Source organism: Hyaena hyaena, unplaced genomic scaffold (assembly GCF_003009895.1).
Source record: "Hyaena hyaena isolate Hyena2069 unplaced genomic scaffold, ASM300989v1 scaffold_3, whole genome shotgun sequence".
Taxonomy (NCBI): domain Eukaryota; kingdom Metazoa; phylum Chordata; class Mammalia; order Carnivora; family Hyaenidae; genus Hyaena; species Hyaena hyaena.
In genome coordinates this window covers 4760378-4786184 of record NW_024080635.1, presented here as the reverse complement: position 1 = coordinate 4786184, position 25807 = coordinate 4760378, and the positions used below count along the sequence as shown (strand labels likewise).

Below are 25807 nucleotides of genomic sequence, written 5' to 3'. Positions count from 1 at the left end.
AAAATTTTGAAAGAATTACTGTCAAAAGAAGACAACAGTGAGTTAACTTTTTCCTTTTATTTCAACTTGAGAATAGTCTGGCATAAAGGGAGAGTTATTCCTTGCATGAGTGATCATGTATTTTATAAACTTCATAATAGTTTAATTTTTGTCTTGTATTTCTAACCTTTTAATTGTAGGTAAAAATAGGAAGAATGGGGGGAGCAAGGACTGCATAATTTTCTTGAAGCCTAGGCCCAGGGGTGCCTAGGTGGCTCAGTTGTTTAAGTGTCTGCCTCTTGATTTCAGCTCAGGTCATGATCTCATGGTTCCTGAGTTCAAGCCCAGCATCAGGCTCTGTGCTGACAGTGCGGAGCCTGCTTGTGATTTTTTGCCTGGCCCCATGTTAGACTCAATCAGGCACTTGGGTAAATGATTTTTCTGAATAATTAGAAACCTAATGGGAGAGAATTAGATCTAAAAAGATGTAATTATAGTGACAATGGTGCAAGGTACCTATTTTTAAAAATTACATTGTTATTGAGAATAGCAGGATTTCTTAAATATCTCTAGAATTATTCCTGTTTTCAAGCAGAAGAACTAAAAATAGTGACTTGCAGTGTGTTTAGATATATTTAAGATTCATTATGCTGCTTAAGAATTAAGGTGAAGCTATTTGTCTTTTCTTTGAACAATTTTACTGTGTGCTGGATACTACTGGGAAAGCAGGAGTGTGTTGTCAGGGAGCCTTATACTCATGACAGGTAACTATACAAAACAAAATTTTTTCTGAAGGTACGTGTAGAATGTCAATTTGGAAGCTTGAGGATTGCCTAACCCAGTCTGGGATATGGGTGGATTGGTCACAGAAGAATCCTGGAAGAGGAGATTTTTGAGCTGAGCCTTGAAAGATATAAAGAAAGTAGCCAGAGATTTTGGGGGAAGAATGAACATAGATTCAGGACAGCCCACATCTCTGACACTGTGTAGATAGTAAGTTGGAACAAGAAGTTCTGTACAGTTCAAGAGCAAGTCTAATTGGTATTTGTGGAGTGGGTGTCCCTACAATGGAAGTTTGTTGAAGATTAGATTAGGAAAAGAGTTGAATGAAATGTTTAGGCAGTTAGTTTGATATAGAAGGAACTTACTGAGATAGGTACAGAGTTGGCTTAAAAAAACTCTAGAGTTTAACAAAAAAGAAGACTTAATCTGAATCAGAAGCTCATTGATGTTACTTTTTTCTTTAAGTTTTTATTTTAATTCCAGTTAGTTAACATATAGTGTTAGTTTCAGGTGTACAGTGTAATGATTCAACAATTCCATACACCATCCCATGCTCTCCTTCATGTTAGCTTTGCATGGAAGGCAATGGGAAGCTTGTAGAAGTTAAGGTGAATGAGTATATGGTAATAGACACCATTACTGAATACTAGCAGCTTACTTTTTCCAGGGATGTGTTTCATACACGGTATGGTATATCTCATCAGATGCCCTAATGTTTATCAGAGTATTTAGCTTAGAAGAGATGATTTGGAAGGGTAATATGATATGTGTAATCAAAATACTTTTAAGATTGGTAGGTTTAGGGGTGCCTGGCTCTCGGTTGAGCATGTGACTACTGATCTCAGGGTTGTGAATTCAAGCCTAATGTTGCTTAGTTAAACAAACAAACAAACAAATCCCACAACAACTTTGTAGGTCTATTCTCCATGCCAGAAGACAGTACCAGAACTAATGGATGGAGGTTATAGGAAGAGTTTTGTAAATAAAAGGGAGAACTTCTAAAAATGGAGTTCCTAGTCGCAAGAGGATTTCGAAACGGAAAGAACTTTAATTAGATATGTTGTTGAGAAGGTTTATATGTGGAATAATTTAGACCAGATAAACCCAGGGTGAGAGGGTTAGGCAGCCCAAGATAACATGTGAAATTCCTGGAGAGGAATTGATGCTACTAAACAAGTTTTTTTAGGCAGGTTATTTCTGTTCTATAATTTTTGACCTAAATACTTATTACTTAAAAAAAAAAAAAAAAAAAACCCATAAAGATCTTGAAGGTAGGACATAGATGATAGAAAGGATTGGTAGGTTCCCAGTAAATCTTAGTATAGATAAGGTATATGGTTGGTTATTTTTAAATATATTTACTGTATTAGTGTTAATGAAAAAATTACCCAAAACAATACTGAAGATATATTTTTATAGTCATTTTTAAAATTTATTTATTTATTTTTAATGTTTATTTTTGAGAGACAGAGCAGGGGAGGGGCAGAAAGAGAGGGAGACACAGAATCTGAAGCAGGCTCCAGGCTCTGAGCTGTCAGCACAGAGCCCAACTTGGGGCCTGAACTCAGGAACCGTGAGATCATGACCTGAGCTAAAGTCTAACGCTTAACTGACTGAGCCACTCAGGCGCCCCTAATGTTTATTTTTTAGAGATGGTGAGGGAGGGGCAGAGAGAAAGAGGGAGACAAGAGGATCAGAATCAGGCTCTGCACTGTTATGGTTTTTTAGAGTATGCCTATATGTGAGAGGGGGAGGGGCAGTTGGAGAGGGAGAGGGAATTATAAGCAGGCTCCACATTCCACACCCAGAGTAGAGACATTGGGCTCAATCTCATCACCATGTACGGAAATCAAGAGTGGAACACTTAACTGACTGAGCCACCCAGGTGCCCCGAAAACTAGTATACTAAAGACTTTAAAAAAATTTTTAGGTTATTTTTACTTTTTTGATAGAGTGTGTGTGTGTGCTGGGTAGGAGCAGAAAGAAAGGGAGTGAGAGAACCCTAATCAGGGCTCACACTCCGTGCAGAGCCCCAAGTGGTGCTCAAACCCACAACTGTGAGATCATGACCTGAGTTGAAATCAAGAATCAGATGCTTAGCCTACTGAGCCACCCAGGTGCCCCCATACTGAAGACTTGTTTTTAAAAAATACAGAAGTGATTATATAAGAGACATGTTTCTTTATTTTTTAATATTTGTTTATTTCGGGGAGGGCGCGAGCAGGGGAGGGGCAGAGAGAGGGAGACAGGATCCGAAGTGGGCTCTGTGCTAACAGCACAGAGCCTGACATGGGGCTTGAACTCACCAACCATGAGATTATGACCTGAGCTGAAGCCTGATGCTTAACTGACTGAGCCACCCAGATGTCCCTGTTTCCTTTTTCTTAAAATTAGTTTTCCTGTGGTGTAGGTACAAGTAATGTTTGTCTTTATAAGGAAGGCTTTTTTTTTTTTTCCTTTATGGCCAGTTTTTTCCTTCTAATTCTTTGATTTGGGCATTTAATCCCTTGTTGGGAAATATTTGAAGCAATCAGCCTTGGCTCCATATTCTTTTCTTTTTATTTTTTTAAGTTTTTTTTTTTTTAAGTTATTTTTTTAAGTAATCTTTCACACCCCACGTGGGGCTCAGACTCATGAACTCAAGATCAAGAGTCATGTGTTCCACCTACTGGGCCAGCCAGGCGCCATGCTCCATTTTTAACTTTATTATTTTTTAAAATGTTTATTTTTGTGAGAGCGCCCATGTGCATGCACAAGTGGATGAGGGACAAGGGGAAAGGGAGGCACTGATTCAGGAGCAGACTCTAGGCTCTGAGCTGTCTGTCAGCACAGAGCTTGACTTGGGGCTTGAACTCCTGAACCCAGAGGTCATGTTGAACTGAGCTGAAGTCATATGCTTAACCGACTGAGCCACCCAGGCGCCCCTCCAGTTTTAACTTTAGAAAAAAATTAAAAATATCCAAGTAAAACTTGTGACACAAAAGTTAGAAAGAAAACATTACTTTAGCCAAATATGTTTTCATATTAAATCCTTAGGGAATAAATATCCATGGGGTATTGGTCCTTCCAGTATTTCCCCTCTCAACCACTCACTGGTTTAAGATTCCCTCTTCAAATGCCAGGCATCCTGTTTTAATGGGATGGCAAACTTGAACTTTTTGTAAAATTTGAAGGCTGTTTATGTCTACTTCTGTTTTACAGATAAGTTTACTTGTCTTTGCTAAAAGGGTTGAAGAAATCCTATTTGTTACTCATCACCTTCCTTGCTTTGTGGATAGATAAAATGCTTTTCTGCAGCTTTCTTAAAGGAGCACTAGAAGAGAATAGATGACACTGAATTTGGATCTCTTTGAACAAATGTTTGTGTCAATTGGTAAACAACGAACGGTCTTTGCTTTAGGACCAGACAGTGTTGTTAGGAGGACAACAGAATGGATAAAATATGGGATATTAGCTGAAATCGAGGAATGAAGAAATAGTCTTCTGAAGAGTGATACATTGGGGGAAATTAAGGAAGGCTTCGTAGAGAAAATAGCTTTTTATTTTATTATTTTTTTTGGTAAAGCATGAGCTGGGGAGTGGGACATAGTGGGAGAGAATCTCAAGCAGCTTCATGCCCAGTACAGAGCTTGACATGAGGCTTGATCTCACAAATGTGAGATCATGACTTGAGCCGAAGTCGGCCACCCAACTGACTGAGCCACCCAGGTGCCCCCAAAAAATGTTTTTATTTTTATTTATTTTCTTAAATAGTTTATTGTCAAGTTGGTTTCCATAGAACACCCAGTACTCATCCCAATAAGTGCCCTCCTCCATGCCCATCACCCCCCTTCCCCTCTCCCCCACCAGCCCTCAGTTTGTTCTCCGCATTCAAGAGTCTCTCATGGTTTACCTCCCTGCCTCTCCCCAACTATTTTTCCCCTTCTTCTCCCCCATGGTCCTCCATTAAGTTCCTCCTAATTCACCTATACGTGCAAACATATGGTATATGTCCTCTGTCTGACTTAGTTTGCTCATTATAACACCCTCAAGTTCCACCCATGTTGCTACAGATGGCCAGATTTCATTCTTTTTCATTGCCATATATTCCATCATATAGATAAACCACATCTTCTTGATCCATTCATCAGTTGATAGACATTTGGGCTCTTTCCAATTATATATTTACAAATAGGGAGAAGGAAACTCGGGCTAGCAACTTATGTAAACATCCTCTGTTAAATGATCAGTGTAGGTGGCTCAAAGACCAGAGGCTTTTACAATAATTTGGAAGGAAAAGACCTAATAAGGATGGAAAAGATGGATTTGAAGAATGTTGACCTATTTGCTGAGTAGTTACTGTAAAAAGAAGAAAAAATAGAGAATATGGGATGAGCACCGGGTTAAGGTTAGGGTTTGGAGATGTGTTGGCTTTTGGAAATAGTATTTGGGATACCTCTGGGGGCAGTAAGGTGGTAGTAGGGTCTGGAGCTCAGGAGAGAAATCTGTTGATAGAAATTTAAACTTCTAGATGGACCTCAGTACAGGTAAAGGCATGAAAGAGTTTAAGATTATTTAAGAATGTTGGTGATAAAAATAATGGCTAAATTATTGAACACTGTACAATATCAAGCACACATCTGTCCTGATTAATTTACATATTTGTAAGTTTTCATTTAATTATTATGAGGTAGGTGCAACTATCTGCCTTATACAGATAAAGATTCTGAAGCACAGAAAAGAATAACTTTGAGGGCACCTGGGTGGCCCAGTCAGTTAACCTTCTGACTTAACTCAGGTCATGATCTCACATAGGTTCTGGGTTTCGAGCCCTGCATCAGGCTCTGTGCTGACACCTCAGAGCCTGGAGCCTGCTTCAGATTCTGTTGTTTCTTTGCCCCTCCCCTGCTTGTGCATGTGCGCGTTCTCTCTTTCCTCAAAAATAAACATTAAAAAAATAATATTAAAAAAAAACTTTGTAAAGTCAGGTAAGCTGACTGTTTTCCAGACTGTTTCTGCATTCTGGTTCTAGAACCAATACACAGTAAGAGAAGAGGGCCAGAGAAATAACCCCCATAACCCAATTTACAGGATGGGTTAAAGAGAGCAGTGGAATATAATCAGTTTATTCAGAGGCTGCAGAGAGGTAGCTGATGATTGGGAATGCCAATGGCTGTCTTGAAGAACGGTAACGTGAGAGCTCTTTGGTAGATGTTTCAAGGTTTTGTGTCTATGTATCATTCAACAGACTTTGTATTGTTTTTTCTATATTGTTTCAACTCCTCTCTACCCACAGAATGTTCCAAGCCTTAAAGAGATTTAGTGAAGTTTGAGCTGCTGAAGTAAGACTTTTTTTTTTAATTTACTTATTTATTTTGAGAGATAGCATGTGCACAAGTCAGGGAGGGGCAGAGAGAGAGAGAAAAGGAGAGCGAATCCCAACCAGGCTCTGCACTGTCGGCAAAGAGCCTGACAAGAGGCTGGAACTTTCACTGTGAGATCATGACTGAGCCACCCAGGTGCCCCAAGACCAGTTTTTATATAGTTAGTATGGGCTCTTCTGGTAAATTAAACCATATAAAAATGTCTGAAATACAATTGGGTATTAAAAATGACAGAACTGTTTTGTTTTTGCTTTTGTTATTTTTATTTTTTATATGGCTTGTGATTGATCAGAGGGGACTGCTGTTTTTCCAAACATCACCATTTTGGGATAAGGGTAGTTAGCAATTCTAGCATCATTTACTATCTAGCATCATTTACTATCTACTCTGAATAGTGTAAACCAAGAATTACTCAAATGTAAGACTTTGTGCTTACCTTCCAGGAGTAAAGATAGTCCTATAACAATTTTCAACCTTTTTAACTGTGAATTTATCTTTCCCTCTCAAACAAAACCTTACTCAGAACCCCGTGAATTGCTAACTTTAGGTGCTCGTACCCCCTCTCCCCCCAGGAGAGCTCCAAAGTATCTCCCCTATGAAGCATAATTTGGAACCCATTGGATGACATGAATTCATTTAAATGAAGGGATGGTACATGAAGTTGGGGTGGATCTGTTTTGAAATTGAAGAAATGTCAACTTCTGCAGGCTTAGCGTCATATTTAGGTGTGTTGGTTTGTTTAGTCTGGGGGCAGGGAGATATGAGGAAGACTACATCTTCTAAGAAGTGAGGAGGCTGCAGCACTTGTTTTGACTGTGCTAGTATGACTGTCCTGTTACCTGCAGGCTGTTCAGGAGTTTCATGTAGAGGAGGAGGAAAAAGCTCTGGTCCCTGAATTAGGGCAAACAAAAGTGATCTTTTTCTTCACCATTGAATCCGCCAAGTCTGCAAATGAGCAAGGAGAAAACTTCTGTAATAACTCAGATCCTCTCTCCAGCCTTTCTCCACAGAAGCAAGTAATTCAGTTTAAATTTGTTTGCTGCTGCCACCTCCTGTGGACCAATGTCTTCTAGCTATAACATAACTCGCTCAGTAAATAGTGCCCTAATGTTTTTCATATGTTGTTGAATAAACAGTTCCTAATTAAACTGATTAACTCTAATTAGCCATAGGGAGAAGATACCATAAATGAAACACTATAGGACAGTGTATATTAAAATGCTAATTTTACAGTATGAGACCAAGTGTAGAAAAGAAGAATAGCAAGACCTGTTAGGGCTAGAGTCAAGACATATTAATGGATTTGAGTTGGGTCTGAAGAATGGATAGGAAAGATAGTGGAAAAACAAAGGAAGAAAATGTCTAAACCCCAAGTTTGAGCTATTGTATAAGGGTAGCAGTGAGAGAGGGAAGAGACAGACAGTTAATCTTTCCAACTCCTTTGCCACTGCTATTATAAGATCTGATGGTTCTTATGAGGTATTTTCTACTTTATATGTCAGAGTTAAAAATTTGGCCATTATCACTTATGTAATACACAAAGCCATTTAGAAAAGGTAGATTTATTAATAAGCTTTTGACTTTATGTGAACTTCTTTGGTAATCAGAGTATGGATAGTGTATAGAACTTCTAAAATGTTTGCATGTGAAAAATTTGCAATGTGAAAATTTTATATTAACATTGCAAATTTTGTCTTTGTATTTCTCATAAAATAGAACCAAATTATAAAACATACAGAAAATGAAAAAAGTCACCTGTGTTTCTTTACTGTGACAAAACCACTCATTTTGACATTTTCCGTTATCTTTATTTATGTAAGTGGTTTAAACAATAATCATATTTTATATAGTATTTTGTCTTGCCTTTTCCTCTTAATATTTTAGTAGGCATATACCCATATTTAGCCATATTTTAGATACCTGTTTATTAGGCACTTTTTATCTTGTCTCTGATCCCTTCTAATAATCTTTATAAGATTATCTTCATTTTACAGTTAGGGAACTGGAATTTAGAAGGTGTATAACTTCCTGGGCACCTGGCTGGTTTATTCAGTAGATTGGGTCTTGACCTAGGGGTTGTGGGTCCAACCCCGACGTTGGGTAGAGATTACTTAAAAAGAAAAATCTTAAAAAAAAAAAACTTCCTCAAGATCACCAGCTAAGTTGTAATGAGCTAGAATTTGTTTTGCCCCAGAGCTTTTATTGTTCTTAGGCTTTGCTGAGATTTACGTTTATAATTATTTATTTATTAAAATTTTTAAAAAGTGTTTATTTGAGAGAGAGACAGAACGTGAACAGGGGAGGAGCAGAGATTTAATATCTTTTTATTTTCGAGAGAGAGAGTGTGTGCAAGTAGGGGTTGGAGGGCCAGACAGAGAGGGAGACACAGAATTTGAAGCAGGCTCCAAGCTGTCAGGGCAATGCCCAACCCTGGGCTCGAACCCACAAATACTGAGACCACAGACTGAACTGAATTGAGGCCTGATGCTTAACCGAGAGAGAGAGAGAGAACATGTGCATCCACAAGTGTGCACGTGGAGGAGGAGCAGACAGAAAGAGGGATTCAGAGTATCCAAAGGAGGTTCTGCACTGACAGCACAGAGCTCAACGTAGGGCTTGAATGCAGAAACTGAACTGTGAGATGATGACCTGAACCAAGCCAGACACTTAACAGATTGAGCCACCCAGACACTCCTACATTTGTCTTTTATTTTAATGTCGGGTTCCAGCTCACAACCTGCGATCAAGAGTTGCATGCTCTACCAACTGAGCCAGCCAGGCGCCCCCACATTTATCATTTAAAACCGCTAACAAGGATGTTCTGTTACCTACTGATGCCATTCACCTCTGTAGGTATATGAGGAGAACATAATTAATTGAAACTTAAACCTTTGTTTAAGCACTCAGGTTATACTTCCCTGATCACAAGCATCAAAGTGGAGCTAATTAGATCTACTCTACCTAACCTTGTTTAAGGTGCTGCTCATGACAGGCAGTGGGAATAAGGAGGAACACAAATAGCTCTGGGTATAATGTACACTGAAAAGGTTATAAAATTGAATGGGAAGGTTTTAGTTTAACCCACTCTCATTTTGTACACGAACTTGCAAGATTATCTCTGTTTATTTTTGAGTGAGAAAGCACAAGTGAGGGAGGGGCTGGAGAGGGAGGGAGACAGAATCTGAAGCAGGCTCTGAGCTGTCAGTGGACAAAGCCCAGTGTGGAACTTGAACTCACGAACTGGGAGATCATGACGTGAGCTAAGTTGGACACTCAAATGACTGAGCCACTGAGATGCCTCAAGATTACTTGTTTAGTGGCAGAGCCAGAACAAGAACCCAGATGAGTTCCTGGGTAATTCAAGGCATTTATGACAAATGTGACCTTACTTGGAATCCATAAGCCTGTAGAGGGATGAAGAGGGGAGCAGGGTGGACCTATGTGAATGCTGCAGAGTATACACACAAAGATGGTAATTATGACTTAAATCAAATTTGAGTCATCTGGAAAGTATTTACAAAAATATTGAAAACTGTGCTCTGCACCCAGGCTTATTAAAGTAGAAATTTAATTCAGTAAGCTTTCTGGGCATTTTTTATGGGATTAGAAGTTGATGGAAGAGAAGTTTCTCAATTTACATAACTTACTATCTGTGAGTACTTAAACTGCAGATTCTTTTTTTAAAATAAAAATTTTTAATGTTTTATTTATTTTTGAGAGAGCGAGAGAGAGTGTGAGCAGAGGAGGTCAGAGAGAGAGGGAGTCACAGAATCTGAAGACAGCCTCCAGGCTCTGAGCTAGCTGTCAGCACAGAGCCCGATGCAGGGCTTGAACCCACAAACCGTGAGATTATGACCTGAGCCGAAGTCGGATGCTTAACCAACTGAGCCACCCAGGCTCCCCTAAACTGCAGATTCTTAACCTCTCTCACTGAATAAGCATCTTTGGAGCCAAGGCCTTGGAATCTGATTTTTATGAGTTCTGTAGGTGACTCTCGTATTTTTAAAGTTTGAGAATTTCTGGTTATGTTTATCATTAGTCAGTGTTTTGTGTGCCTCTTACCTCAAATTCCTCATGCTATTTTTTCTACCAAGTTTGGTTTCTAACATTTCTTTGTACTGTAGTCCTGTCTTTCCCCTCGGAAGTCTCTGTGGACTTTTAAAGCAATGTTAGAATTCACATGTGTCTAATAAGCCTAGTTGTGCCTTTCAATACTGGGACCTGTCTTAAGGCTGAAAGGATCTTTTGAGTAGTTTGCCCTTTTTTTTTTTTTTAATTAAAAAAAATTTTAAGAGCCTTTGAGGACTGGGAGAGAGTCAGGGGGGGAGAGAGAATCTTAAGCAGACTCCGTACTCAGCACAGTGTCCCATGCAGGACTTGATCCCATGAGTCTGAGATCATGACCTGAGCTGAAATAAGATTCGGATGCTCAACTGACTGAGCTACCCAGGCACCCCAATTTACCTTTTTTTTTTTTAAGGTTTATTTATTTTGAGACAGAGCCTGTGTGTGTGAGTGGGGAGGGGCCGAGAGGAAGAGAGAGAATCCAAAGCAGGCTCTGTGCTGTCAGCACTTAACCAACTGAGCCATCCAGGCCCTCCTGCCCATTTTTAATCAGCTGTCAATATTAGGAGACTCTAGTGAGTTGCCTATACTTTTTATTCATTAATAGGCAGCAGTTTCTTTGGCTTAATATCCTACATCTGTAACTTGATGTTATAATCTGCTTTTTAGAGGCATTATGACTCTAAGGGGCATTAATTTTTTTTTTAATTTTCTTTTTTTTTTATTCTAGGAAAGAGAGAAAGACAGCGTGAGCAGGGGAGGGTCAGAGAGAGAGGGAGTGATAGACTCTGAAACAGGCTCCAGGCTCTGAGCTGGCAGTCAGCACAGAGCCCGACATGGGGCTCGAACCCACGAACCGCGAGATCATGACCTAAGCGAAAGTCGGACGCTTAACCGACTAAGCCACCCAGGCGCCCCGGGGCATTAATTTTTTTAATGAAACTTCTTTTTAAAGTATTTATTTTGAGATTGAGCGCAAGCGGGAGAGGGACAGCAAGAGAGGGAGAGAATCCCAAGCAGGCTCTGCACTAGATGGTTTTTTGTTTTTTTTTTTAATTTTATTTTTGAGAGATAGAGTGCGAACAGGAGAGGGGCAGAAAGAGGGAGACACAGAATCTGAAACAGGCTCCAGGCTCTGAACTATCACTGCAGAGCCTGACACGGGGCTCAAACTCATGGACTGAAATCATGACCTCAAGGCTGGTTTTTTAAGGTAATCAGCTTTTTTTTCGGATAGGGGAAGGGATTCTATAAAGTATGTTACATATTATGGGCCTTAAATTATTTAGCTATGTGTGCTAGGTTGATACTGTTTATAGAGAGCATGAACCCTAGATTCTGTGGTCTTGTTAATGTATCAAATGTATAGTAGCAGAAAGGCGAATGGCTCTAGGAGATCTGATACTATATCTACCACTATGACTGATTAGAGCAAGTAAACTCTGATAGAGGAAGTAAACTTCTCTGAGTCTTAGTATTATTTAAAACATCAGAAAAATACCACAATACTCTTGTGTTGTTAGGATTGAATTATATAGAAATTGTTTGCATATAGGTCTTTTATGAATGATTGTGATTTGTGGTATTAAGCATATATATACATATATGTGTATATACACATAAATACACACTTTTGTTTACTTTGGATCATTCATTAAATTCTTGAACAATTTTTGTTGCGCACTTAATAGTGCTACTGAGTTTCCATTTTAGGGTCCAACCTTTAGAACACATGAAGACAGGAGAGTGAAGGGGAGGTCAGTTGGAGGTGGAGCTGGAGAATATCAGATAGCTGGAAAGCATATTCTAATGACTACTTCATTCTGAATTTATCTGTCAAATGCAAAATATACTTGTACTGGGAATAGAGAGGATTTGACAAGCTATTAAAAACCTTATTTAATTGTATTCTGAAGTGTTTTGAGAAATTGGTTTTATTGTTAAATTAATTTTGGTTCAAATGTAGTTTTTACTGGAAAGCCAAGGAATGATTCAGAGAATATCAAGCCTGTCAAACCATTTCATTTGATTTGGAGCTAATGTTTTCTAATTTTACTTTTGGTTAAGCTAAAAAAATGTTAATGTATTATTTCTTTTACCTTTTGTTCTGTTATTAGTCAAAATTATTACTCAGGTACTGAATATAGGGGATTATCCAGGCTTTTTACTTCTTTTTTTAAAGTTTCTGTTGTTTTTTTTAACATTCATTTTTGAGAGACAGAGTGCCAGCGGGGGAGGGGCGCAGAGAGAGAGAGGAAGACAGAATCCGAAGCAGGTTCCAGGCTCCTAGCTGTCAGCAGAGAGCCTGATGTGTGTGGTTTGAACCCATGAGCGGGGAGATGGTGACCTGACCTGAGCCGACACTGAACCACCCAGGCGCCTCCAGGCTTTTCACTTCTAACCCTTTTGATAAAATATGTAAAGGAGGAGTCCAGCTTCTAAATTAGCAGTCTTGGAAAAGAATTTGATAGTAGGAAATGTTATTAGTTAATACATTAACTTCATTTTGTTGCTCATTTGCCAGAAATTCATTCCAGCTAAATGTACATTTCTAAATGTACCTGTAAAAACTTAAAGGGGATGAAAAGGTAGAAGATAAATATTTTTGGTAGAAGATTAAGATCTCTCTATCTTATCTTCAAAAATACATGTATTTTTTAATTTTTAAGTGATGTCTACACCCGGTGTGGAGCTCAGACTTAAAACCCTGAGATCAAGAGCCACATGCTCTACCAACTGAGCAAGCCAGGAGCGCCAAGTAGAAGATACTCTTAATAAAATACATCCCAGCTTTAAACTAGAGAATTGATGGAAAATATTTTTATTCCCTCACCTATGGAAGGTGGACTATTATATATAACTCATTAGACTCATTTAACAACAGACTTCAGAGGTTGATTTTATAAGCCACATAAAGCAGTGAAAGTGTTTTTTTTTTAATCAAATTTTAAAAAATTTAGGTCTAATTGATACTGTTACTAGTGCAACATAGTAGATTTGACTAAAGTCTATATGTTACACTCTGCTCACCACAAATGCGGCTACCATCTATCACCATACAGACTATTACAGTACCATTGACTGTATTCCTTTGCTATATGTTTTATCCTCTTATTCATTCTGTAACTGGAAGTCCGTGAATCTCCTTCACTTATTTGCCTACTCCTCCCACCTCCCGTCTGGCAACCATCAGTTTCTTTGTATTTATCGGTCTGTTTCTGCTTTTTGTTTTTTCATTTGTTTTGTTTTTTTTTAGATTTTACATATAAGTGAAATAAATCATATGATATATGTCTCCATAAAAGTGATTTTAGTATAGGGGTGCCTGGGTGACCCAGTCATTAAGCGTCTGGCCTTGGCTCAGCTCATGAACTGGCAGTTTAGTGAGTTCGAGTCCCTCGTCAGGCTCTATGCTGACAGCTCAGAGTCTGGAACTTGCTTTGGATTCTGTCTTCCTTTCTCTTTGTCCCTCCCCTGCATGCACTCTCTCTTTTTCTCAAAAATAAATAAACATTAAAAAAAATTTTTTTTAAGTGATTGTAGTATCACATTTTTCATGTTAGCCTATCTCAGCATTCTTTAAAACATTTTTTTAAATGTTTTATTTATTTCTGAGAGAGAGACAGCATGAGCAGGGGAGGGTCAGAGAGAGAGAGAGAGACATAGAATCTGAAACAGGCTCTGGGCTCTGAGCTAGCTGTCAGCACAGAGCCCAACGCGGGGCTCGAACCCACGAACCGTGAGATCATGAGCTGAGCCAAAGTCGGACGCTTAACCGACTGAGCCACCCAGGCGCCCCTCAGCATTCTTTTATTTTCAGCCAGGGACACTGAAATTTCTGTTTTATCAGGGCCCATGGAGACACAGGAAAATTAGTTGAGGGCTATATAAGTAAATTTAATTTTGGGGGTGAACATAACATTTTAAAGTTAATACAATCATAGCCAACAAAATAAATATATGCCTCAGTTGTGTTTCATGGCTTCTTAAAAGTGTAGGGAGTGGGGGGTAGAAACATGAGAGAAAGGTATTAAGCTAAGTTTAGGAAAAATCACAGAGATCTAGATGTATTCCAGGAAGAGGTTTCAAATGTGCAGATTTTAAGTAACATTGCCACCTTGTGGCTTTTAGGATATTTTAAGGAAATTTTTTTTTATTTACAGTAGTAGATATAAAATGGGGAGAAGCTCAGGTGGGATGTGTGGTTAGTATCAGTATTACCTCTAGTTATTTAAGTGGTAGGCCAGATACTGAGGGCTAGAAACTTCTTCCTTTGGTTTACACTTTATTATTTTTAAATGTATCTTTATTTCTTAAGACTGTTTCTTTAGTCTTGTCATTGTTCTTGTTGATAGGGTGGATTGATTCAAAGTTTAGGATGAATGTCCCAATGGGGGTTTGGGGGATGGGGTGTGAATTCAGTAAGATCTTGCTGTATGAATTTCCTCTATTCTTTATTTATTAGCAGCGCAATATCTTAAAGCTCTAAGAATGCATGTATCTGCCCTTCTAGAGTTTGAGCTGTTTTTTGGTTAACTGGGACTTTATAATTTTGCGTTTATGCCAGCAAATCCTTGGCAAGAACTTACCCTCGACTGACCACTTCAGCCTGTTCTTAACACATATCTCCCTGTAAACTGTCTAGCCTGTGACTCTAGGAGCAGTAGGTTAAAAAAAAAGGGTAAGCAGGTTCCACATGACAGCACCATGGGTGTAAAACCATTTGACACACCACTTTCCCTGCTACAGTGAGTCCAGTGGCATCTTCATGTTAAAAGCTTGAGTGTTCCAGTAAGATGCAAATCTATGTTTGGCGCATGGCAGTTCTGGCTGGGACTTGGACCCTTTTACTTTTATGTATTCTTCTCTCTTCCCTTTATTATATATCCATCATAATTCCCCTGGTTCACCCACTCCTTGCTTTTTATTTATTAAATATTACTAGGGTAGGATTGGTTGATTAGAAATGTCAATAAATACAACTGATCTACAAGTAAATAAATTGCCAAAGCATTTAGTGGAATTGTTCTCACTGGTAATAGGAAATATGTCATAAAAGTGAAAGCTGTTATAACAGAAGTCTTCTTTTTTTAATTTTGCTTATTTTTGAGAGACAGTGCAAGTGAGGGAGGGGTGGGGGAGAGACACAGAATCCAAAGTAAGCTCTAGGCTCTGAGTTGTCAGCACAACTTGACGCGGGGCTTGAACGCACAAGCTGTAAGATCATGACCTCAACCAAAAGTTGGAAGCTTAACCAACTGAACCACCCCAGCACCCCAGAGAGTAAAAAGAGGTCTTCTATAGAAACCTAAAGGTTGTTTTTTTTATTTAAAGTTTATTTTATTTGTTTATTTTGAGAGAGAGAGAGCAGGGAAGGGGCAGAGAGAGAGAGAAAATCCCAAGCAGGCTCAGTGCAGAGCCCGCCTGACGTGGGGCTCTAACTTGCAGACCACAAGATCATGACCTGAGCTGAAATCAAGAGACAAACGTTTAACTGACTGAGCCACCCAGGTGCCCTGAAACCTAAAAGGTTTTGTTTTGTTTTGTTTATTTTTGAGAGAGAGAGAGACAGAGTGCGAGCAAGGGAGGGGCAGAGAGAGGAGGGAGACACAGAATCTGAGGCTGGCTGCAGGGTCTGAGCTATCAGCACAGAGCCTGATGCGGGGCTCGAACCCACAAACTGCGAGATATGACCCGAGCTCAACTGACTGAGCCACCTGGGCGCCCCAAAGGTTTTAATGTCCAAAAGTGTTGAGAAATGATGCACTTTGTGTTAGAACTTTCTCTGTTGTCTTTTCTCATTCTAAAAGACTTCTAAAAAGCTGACAGGCAAACTTTTTATACTGTTTTTTTAAAAATTAATATTTTTTAAGTGATTTCTGTACCCAGTGTGGGGCTTTAATTCACAACCCTGAGATCAAGAGTTGCATGCTCTATATTGCCTAAGCCAGCCAGGCACCCCTATTTTCATTTTTGCTAAAATACCCTGTGTTTAATGACTTTCAGTGTAGATCTGAGAAATAAACTCCTTTCAAAGTTTTGTGAATTGTTAAACATAACTTTTAGGGTAGTCACTCTTTGCAGAAGAATTAAGTGAAAACTGTTACTTTCTTCTCATTTTTATTAATTTATTTTGAAATCTCATACTTAGAGGAATTTCAAGACTAGTACATAGAATACCTGTATACTCTTGACCCAGATTTGCCAGTGTATTGTTTTGCCACATTTACTTTATCGTTCTCTTTGGTGATAATGTGTGTAATTTTATGACCATTTGATAGTAAGTTTCAACTAGATTGATTTCTCCCTAAATATTTTTCTTTTTAATTCCTGAAAACAACATGCACTTACCAACCACAGCACAGTTACCAACATCAGGAAATTTAACATTGACACACAATAACCATTATATACAGATCTTATATATATTTTTCCAGTAAATCTTAATGTCCTTTATAGCCATTTTTTTAATGGCCCAGATTCCAGTCCAGGATATTCTAGTTTTCACGTCTTTTTGGTCTCTTAATCTTTAGTGGTTATTATATATGTATAGCACACCCCACTCACCCACCTTGTTTTGTTTGTGACCTTGCCTTTTCAAGAGTATATGGTGTTTATTTTTGCAGACTGTCCTTCAGTTTAAGATTTCCTTATTATGGACATTCTGATTGTGCTTCTGGCAGGAATATTATATATAAGTGATTTTGTGTCCTCAGTGTCTCACATTAGGAGATAGTTTGTTCCATTATTGGGAATGTTCATTTTGATCACTTATTTAAAATGTTTACCAAGTTCTTCAGTGTAAAGCTATTTTTCTTTTAATTGGGAAAATAGTTTGAAACTGTAAAAAAAATCTTGTTCCGCATCAAATTTTCACCCTTTAGTTATATAGCATCCATTGCTGATTCTTGTCTAATTCAGATATTATGATAGCTTACTTATTAAGGTTATGTAACATGCTCAAATTGTCACAGATTTGGGCAGTGGGATGTCATTCAAGCAAGATCCCATTGATTCTGTTTCCAACCTATAATTTTTTAGTGAAAATATTTAATTTTTTATTTAATTTTATTATTTTTTTAAAATTTTAAGTAATCTCCACACGCAGTATGGGTGTGGGCTCAAACTTAACATCCCCAAGATCAAACTCACAGCCCGAAGATCAAAAGTTGCAAAGTTGCATGCTCTACTGACTGAGCCAGCCAGGCACCCCAATGAAAATATTTTTAAAATCTAGTATTTAAAATCTTGTGAATTATTTTTATCCATGCCAAATTTATTTTACTTCTCAAGGTAAAAGGTGTGATATGAATGCTTAAATCTGTGAGAAGATGGATGTTATCTTTGTTATTTGTAAATATATAAACTTATTTTTTATGGGCACATCAAAACTGTATTTGGAAATAGAACACCAGTTACTTCACTTGCTGAGTTGTATCAATGTGATGTTTTCTTGATGTTGATCAGGAGATCATTTATTTGTATGTAATTTGTGTAATTTAAAATAAACCTGGCATACGGGTTTACATTAGGACAGAAGTTTGTTACCTGCCTTCTTCGTATCATTGTGTAGTTAAGATTCAGGAATAGTTTTAGGTTATATTTGGGGTAGAACTGAACACAGTTATTTGTGGGACTTAGCACATTAAAAGAGGAACAGACTTCTGTTTTAAAAATCTGATGATACAGTAAGTGCAGTTGCAAAATGCTGGTTTGAGTTTCTTCTGACTAAATATTGTAAATGCTGTATTAAGCATGCTGATAAACTTACATGTAAGTATATTAGGGAAAACAGATTTAGCAAACTCTGTTTTTTTAATGATTACATGATACATATATATTTTTTAATTTAAATCCGAGTTAGTTAACATATGGTGTAATAAAGATTTCAGAATTTAGAAATAGAATTTAGTGATTCATTACTTACTTATATCACCCAGTGCTCATCCCAGCAAGTGTCCTCCTTAATGCCCCTTGCCATTTAGCCCATACCCCCAGCCAGTACCCCTCCAGCAACCTTCAGTATGTTCTATGTATTTTGAGTCTCTTATGCTTTGTCTCCCTCTTTTTTATATTATTTTTGCTTCCCTTCCTTTATATTTATCCGTTCTGTATCTTAAATTCCACATATGAGTGAAATCACATGATACTGTCTCTGACTAACTTATTTTGCTTAGCATAATATACCCTAGCTCCATCCATGTTGTTGCAGATGTCAAGATTCCATTCCTTTTGATCACCAAGTTTTATTGTGTATATATATATGTACCAAATCTTCTTTATCCATTCATCTGTTGCTGGACATTTGGGCTCCTTCCATACTTCGGCTGTTGTCAGTAGTGGTGCTATAAACACTGGGGTGCATGTGCCCCTTCCAAACAGCACTTCTCTTTCCTTTGGATGAATACCTCGTAGTGTAATTGCTGGTTCGTAGGGTAGTTCTGCTTTTAATTTTTTGAGGAACTCTCCATACTGTTTTCCAAAGTGGCTACACCAGTTTGCATTCCCAGCAAATTCTAGGTTTTCTAATTTAGCAGTATAGTTTGGGGTACATAAGTTTATTTGTATTCCTTGGGTTATACTATATTAAAACCAAAGATAGTAGGCAGAATTTTTTTCCTTGTTTTATTGAGATGTAATTGATATACAACATTGTATTAGTTTAAAAGGTATACAATGTAATGACTTGATGCATATGATTGCCACAATAAGTTAACATCTGTCCCTTGACATAGTTAATGATTTGTTTTCTTGTGAGGAACACCAGAATTTTATTTAAAAGTCAGCTGTGTGGGGGTGCCTGGGTGGCTCTGTCAGTTAAGCATCAGACTTCGGCTCAGGTCATGATCTCACAGTTTGTGGGTTCGAGGCCTGCTTTGAGCTCTTTGCTGAGTCAGTTCAGAGCTGGAGCCTCCTCTCTCTGCCACCCCCACCTTCCCCCTCGCACTCTGTCAGTCTCTCTCAAAAATGAATAAACGCAATCTAATTTTTAATGGTGGATGCAAATTTTAGAAAGACATTGCAAACTGTGGTAGTTAAGGAGATATCAAGGAAGGAAGGGGTTTGTGGGTTCAATCCTCTCAACGGTCTCTGTGCCAGGAGCTCTGGTAGCTCAGAGCCTGGAGCCTGCTTCAGATTCTGTGTCTCCCTCTCTGCCCCTCCCTTGCTCATGAGTGGTGTCTCTCCCTCCCTCCCTCCCTTTCTCTCAAAAATAAACTTATTAAAAAACACCCTGAAGAATCCAGATTTTCTGAAGCCCAAGGGTAGATTTGGGTCCATGCTAGAAGAGAGGTTAGATAAATGGATAGTATCCATCCAAATTATGAAAGATAAAACCAGGTAGATGAGCTTAAAATTAATGAGAAGCAAAGTGCTATTTGAAGTTTGACTTTGGTCAACTGCAGAGATTTTTTTTAAATTGCAATTTCCTATTATATGCAGCATGTTTATTACCAAAATTGGAAAATTATATAGGAAGGGCAAAAAAGTGAGGGGAGTCAAAGCTCTTGAGATCTTTTTGTGTTGGTCTGAATTTCTTGTTCTTGGATTAGGTTTCATTTCAATAGGTAGGAGTGTATGGGTGAGTTATTTTATTAAATTTGAAATGTCAAAATGACTTAAATAATACCCCAGGAGCACCTGGGTGGCTCAGTTGGTTAAGCCTCTGACTTTGACTCAGGTCGTGATCTCTCAGTGGTTTGTGAATTTGAGCCCCGTGTCAGGCTCCGCGGTGTCTGACAATGACAGCCTGCTTGGGATTCTCCCTCTGCCCCTGCCCTGCCCTGCTCTTTCTCTCAAAATAAATAAAACTTTATATGTATAATCTTCATCCCAGATCTTGGTATGTTGGTGAATTTAATCCCTGAATTCCAGATACATGAAATGGAACATCAGAAATAGATAACTGGGTACCTGGGTGACTGAAGTGGGTTAAGTGTCTGACTCCTAATCTCTGCTCAGGTCTTGATCTCAGCATCGTGAGTTCAAGCCCTACATTAGGCTTCATGCTGGGAGTCTACTTAAGAAAAAGATAGCTGTTCTTTCCGAATACTGTTTTTATATCTATGGATTAATTTAGTGGGGGAGGTGTAGTCAGTTCATCACAAAGCTTCACTTAACTTTGTTGACTTCTATATAAATATTTGTAATAACTTGGTGTAGAGTAAGAGCCTATATAGTATATAGCCCTAGGTTTGAATCTTGGTTCTTATTATGTAATCCTGATCAAGTGACTTTTTTGAACTTCAGTTTTCTTATCTCAGGAATAATAACAATTTTTACAGGATGGTTATGAAGATCATTATGTACAGTGTCTGGAACATAGAAGCCCATAAGTAGTAGTTGCTGTTCTTGGTAGGAATCGTATTTACCATGGGGCAAATGGGAGCAGATGATTGATTCTTCTCAGGCAGATGGATGAATCAAGTAGAAATTCAGCCTTGTGCTTCTCAATGTTTTTGCTTTTAAAAGGCACATGGATTGAATCATAGTTTAAAAAATTCTAATACATGAATGTAGTGTGTGAAATGGAAGGCTGTTTAAGATAAATTTATGAAAGGCACATAAAGATGATTTTTACTAGGAAATGAGCATGTAGATTTCAGGGGAAACTTAATGTATTGTAGTCAGTTTTCAAAATCCCATCTCTAAGTGGATTTTATTTTTTTTTTTAATTTTTTTTTTTAATGTTTTATTTATTTCTAGGAGAGAAAGAGAGAGACAGCGTGAGCAGGGGAGGGTCAGAGAGAGAGGGAGTCACAGACTGAAACAGGCTCCAGGCTCTGAGCTGGCTGTCAGCACAGAGCCCGACGCGGGGCTCGAACCCACCAACCGCGAGGTCATGACCTAAGCGAAAGTCGGACGCTTAACCGACTAAGCCACCCAGGCGCCCCTCTAAGTGGATTTTAAACTTTCCCTAGGGGGGAAGAGGATAATTTTGTTTCTTGCTATGGACTAAGAGCCCATTAATTCTAGTCCTGTGAGATATATATAAAAGAAGGAAATTGAAACAAAAAAATTGAAGCCTGTGAATATGCCGTAGTGCCTTAGAACTAAGTATAGGATGACTCTAGGTTTTTGTTTTTGTTTTTTTTTAGTGTACCTTATATGCTGCTTCCCTTCTTTAGGGAATTTTTTTTTTTTTTTTAATTAATTGGTGTGATTGAGTATTACTACTTTGGTTTAAAATACAGGAAGTAAAAGTCTGTTTTTATTTGTAAGGAATATTCTGTCTAGCACAAATAAAAATTTCTGTTGAATTATTTATACAGTTTTAATTTTTAAGCATGTTCAGATAAGTTTTAACTAATGATTTCAATTTTTTTTTTTTAACCTGTAGGAACGTCAAGGTCGTGGCAAATAAAAGGCAGTTCTCCACAGACTGCAGCAACGGTTGCATCTGCACATCCTAAGAGGAAAAAAATGACCTTCAAGAGAATTAGGACTTTTTTCTTAATTTCATTGACTTCAGAGACGATTGCAGACTTGCAGTTTAAGTATTGGAATTTCACAAAAGACCTAGGACTTAACTGGAAAATGAAAAAAAAAAGAAAAAGAAAAAACTAAACAAAAAATCCCTCTAGGTAGTTTAGGTGAAAAATGTCCCTTTTATTTTGGCTTTGGTTGTGATTTCAGAGCATAATGCTTTGTTTTTTTGTCTTTTTACTATGTTTTTCGGATTTTAAAGTCCGTAAGTGCATACAGTTTTCTCTAATTTTTAAACCCTTTCCTCTCCCCGTTTTGACATTTGCACTTGGAGAACATTGAGTTTCGAAGATTTTGGGCCTCCACCCCAGAAAGTGGGAATTTGGTTTTTCCCTTCCGAACTGGAAGAACATTTTTATGAAGAATTTTTGTCTTGGAGAATTTAACAGTGTTACCCAAGGTTGTGTCTTTTAAGGGTGGTTCATTTTCTCTGACCCTTTGTTACTCAAAGTAAAGTACTAGGAGTCCTAAGAAATTTTCTGTTCTTGTACATTATACTGATTAAGTCAGGATTAATTTGATTTCAACGCTAAGAACAGTGGTAAAAACTTGTTTACAGAAATGCATTTTGGAAGAGAAAAATATTGTAAAACGTGTAGTGAATGTTTCTTCAGTTTCTTGTTCAGCCAATGAGGAAAGGGCATTGCCTTTCTTTTTACCATTAATCACTTCTCAATAAACGTGAGATCCTGTTGAGCATCACTTTTGTACCATTTATTAGTATGATATGAGTCTACTATCTTTAATGAAAGATTTGGAGTGTAAGGAGTTTTAAGAGGTAAGATGGCAACTATGTTTAGAAAGTTTGCTGAAATGAAATAGTTTAGATTTGCTTTTGTATCCAGGGCCAGACAACCATGACCTCCTGTAAAGAAAAAGGTGGGCCAGAATTCATAATGCTTCCCAGAGAAGGTAGAGCCACTGAGAAATCATTCAGCAAATATTTGAGTGAGTGCTTATTAGGTGCCACGCACTTGTCTAACCCTGTAGAAAGCTGGCCAGATAGCTTACAATTTTATTTGCAAAGTAGGTAATATCCAATATCAAAGATGTGTTTAATTTGAAATGTGGCTTATCTAAAGAGTATTCCATGTGGATGCAAGTCCAAGCATAAATTCCAGTAAGGCTTGGGTCTTTCTGAACCATAAAACAGTAATGGTGTTTGGTTCATTTTTATTTCCCAAGGTTTGGGGGCTTCTCTGCCTTAAAAGTTCAAACTCTTGGGGTGCCTTGCTGGCTCATTTGGTAGAGCATGGGACTCTTGATCTCCCAAGTCGTGAGTTCGAGCTTTGCGTTGGGTGTACAAATTACTTAAATAAGTAAAAGATTTTTAGTTCTTAAGATGTCCCAATTGTGCAGAGTTAAATGGGTGAAAACTTAATGTAATAAGAAAAGGTACTGAAAATGGGTTTTAATGATGTTGGAAAGTGTTTTGTCCTCAAACGACTTAAATCATTTGGCTATTCTACACTGCCCAGGCTACTAAATCCAGGATGTGATAAAACTAATAATGCTAATTAGTGTTTAGCATTATAGTTGTCACTTCAAGTTGAGAACTTGTCTCTGCCTGAGGCACAGTACAATATACCTAGGTATTCCTGTTTGCCAAACTTTCTGAAATACATTTCACCCATACTTGGGGAGACCTTTGCACAGTTTGAAGATGCCCAGTTTCTGAATTTAGAATTGTAACACTCATTGTTTACAGTTTTAGTTCAGACTTGTGTGACTTGTAGAGAGCACTGTCATGGGCTTAATTGTCCACTCTTTCACCTTCAAAAGGGAAAATATCCTGAGAAAAGCAAGTTCAAGGGCAATTTTACCTACATTTTTCTACCTTGTGTTCAACTTGAATATGAGATTATTCAAGATGTTTTTGCAATTTGAAATGTAAGTTTAAGCCATTGCTTCCCAGTTTTTCTTTTCACATCATAGGAAATACTGGAATGGTTTTGGGGGCAAACTGAAAGGAAATTGGAGCCTCTATAAAGGCTGCTCATCTAGCCCTCTCTGAGTGTTGAGAAGGTCCAGATGTTGGATTTGTGTGTTTGAAAACACATACACACACACACACAGGTTTTTTGGGTTTTTTTTTTTTTTTTATAGTATAAAAAACTAGATTATGTTCACACTAAGTTTGGTCCAAAAGTTGGTTTGATGAAGAACACCCAGTGCAGCTAAAACAAATTCTCTTATTTGCTAATGACAGCTTTGCCAGTGGAAATTGCTGACTTTTGATAATATGCCTTCAGTGCTTTGCTTTGTTCTGTCATTTGTGAATGTAAGATTTTGGATAGTCATGTTGTTTCTCCTTTGTTGAGAGGGAATGGAACAATTTTACCATATATCAGTGTCAATTCAAAGAAATCTAAACCTTTAAGATGAGCAAAATGCATAAATCTTAAGTTCATTCAATTTAATCTTAGTCACATTTGATTGGCTATTTTCCCCTAACAGAATTCCTTTAAAAAAAAAACAAACTTCCTTTGGAATAGTTTAAGACTTTTGTGAAAATGATATGGAGAGTTCTCATAACACCCTTTACTCAACTTTCTCCAAATTGTCAGCATTTTATATAACCATAGTACACCTATCAAAAACACTAAATACTGATATAGTACTGTTAGCTAATCTGTGGATTGTGCCAATTGTCCAAGGAATATCCCTTTTTCTCTGGTTCAGCATCCAATCCACGATCCAGTTTTTTTTTTTTAAATGTTTTATTTATTTCTAGGAGAAAGAGAGAGGGAAACACAGAATCTGAAGCAGGCTCCAGGCTCTGAGCTGGCAGTCAGCACAGAGCCCGATGTGGGGCTCGAACCCATAAACCGCAAGATCACGACCTAAGCGAAAGTCGGACGCTTAACTGACTAAGCCACCCAGGCGCCCCTCCACGATCCTATTTTGTGTTAGTTGTCTTTAGGCGTCTGGCCTATGAGTTCTTCAGTTTTCACCTTTTATGATTGACATTGGAGAGTATTGGCCAAGTATTTTGTAGAATGCCCCTTGCATTGGATTTGTCTGATATTTTCTCACTATTAGATTGAGGGTTTTTTGGACAAGAATACCAGAAGAGTCTGTGCCCTTCTCACTGCATTGTATCAGCATACATGATATCCATGTGTCTTATTACTGTTCACTTTGATCACTTGGTAAAAGTTTAATTAAGGTAGTGTCTGCTGTGTATTGCTCCACTGTATCATTACTGATTTTCCCTTTGTAATTAATAAGTAACTCAGGGAGTACACTTTAAGATTCTTAATCTTTGGTTTACTAATTTTGACATCTGGATTGTTAGTGCCTGTAACAAGTATTACTGTGGCATTTGCCACATGTTTATTCACTATGTGTATTCTACGTTTATACCAACTAGAATCCCACTGTAAGGAGGAGCTGTCCCTTCATATTTTTAAAAAATTGCATTAGTGTGGACTCAGGGATATTTAATTCCACGAGTCAGTGCTGTTTTGTTGCTTAAATTGTCCCAGCTTTAGCAATTGGGAGCACCTTTATTATTTTTAAATACTTATTTTGAGATAGCATGTGCACAAGTGGGGAGAGGCAGAGAGAGGGAGAAAGGACCCCAAGTACTGAGAGTGCAGAGCATGATGCTGGGCTTGATCTCATGAACCATGAGATCATGACCTGAGCCCAAATCAAGAGAGGGACATTTAACTGAGCCACCCATGTGCCCCTCTTATACTGTTTTCACAGCAAAATATAGGAGTCTTCTGGAGTTATGGAGAGGACTTTCACTTGGCATCATGGTTCACTTAAAGAGTGAGGCCCAGCAAATGTGGGTTGGTTTGTGCCCTTCCATAATTTTTACTTTTTGTCTTGTAAATAGAGACCTAAAATACTGGAAGAACTAGTTTCCACCCCAACTAAACTATTTTAAGGGGTTCAGAGATTTTTCTACCTGCATGAAAAATGATCAGATACTAAAGTTTTCTTCTTTCATGAGTTAATATGGCACTTGGATACTGCCAATTATTTTGACTTGTTTGAAAAATGATTTACAGACAGTCCCTGACTTAGGATGGTTTGACTAAAGATTTTTCAACAAAGCTGATGTGCAAGTGATAGGCATTCAGTAGAAACCATACGTTGAATTTTGATCTTTTCCTAGGCTA

General features: G+C 38.0%; 1 protein-coding gene across 2 annotated transcripts in view; it reads left to right on the top strand.

Moving 5' to 3' along the window:
- Window positions 1-22376, top strand: part of YTHDF2 (YTH N6-methyladenosine RNA binding protein 2) — a 31983-nt gene extending 9607 nt beyond the window's left edge. For both annotated transcript variants that reach the window (XM_039232737.1, XM_039232729.1), the window contains exon 5: window positions 21529-22376. In XM_039232737.1, coding sequence (XP_039088668.1) covers window positions 21529-21552 — 24 coding nt within the window. In that variant the 3' untranslated portion in view covers window positions 21553-22376. The remainder of the gene's footprint in view (window positions 1-21528) is intronic.
- The last annotated feature ends 3431 nt before the right edge of the window (window positions 22377-25807 follow it).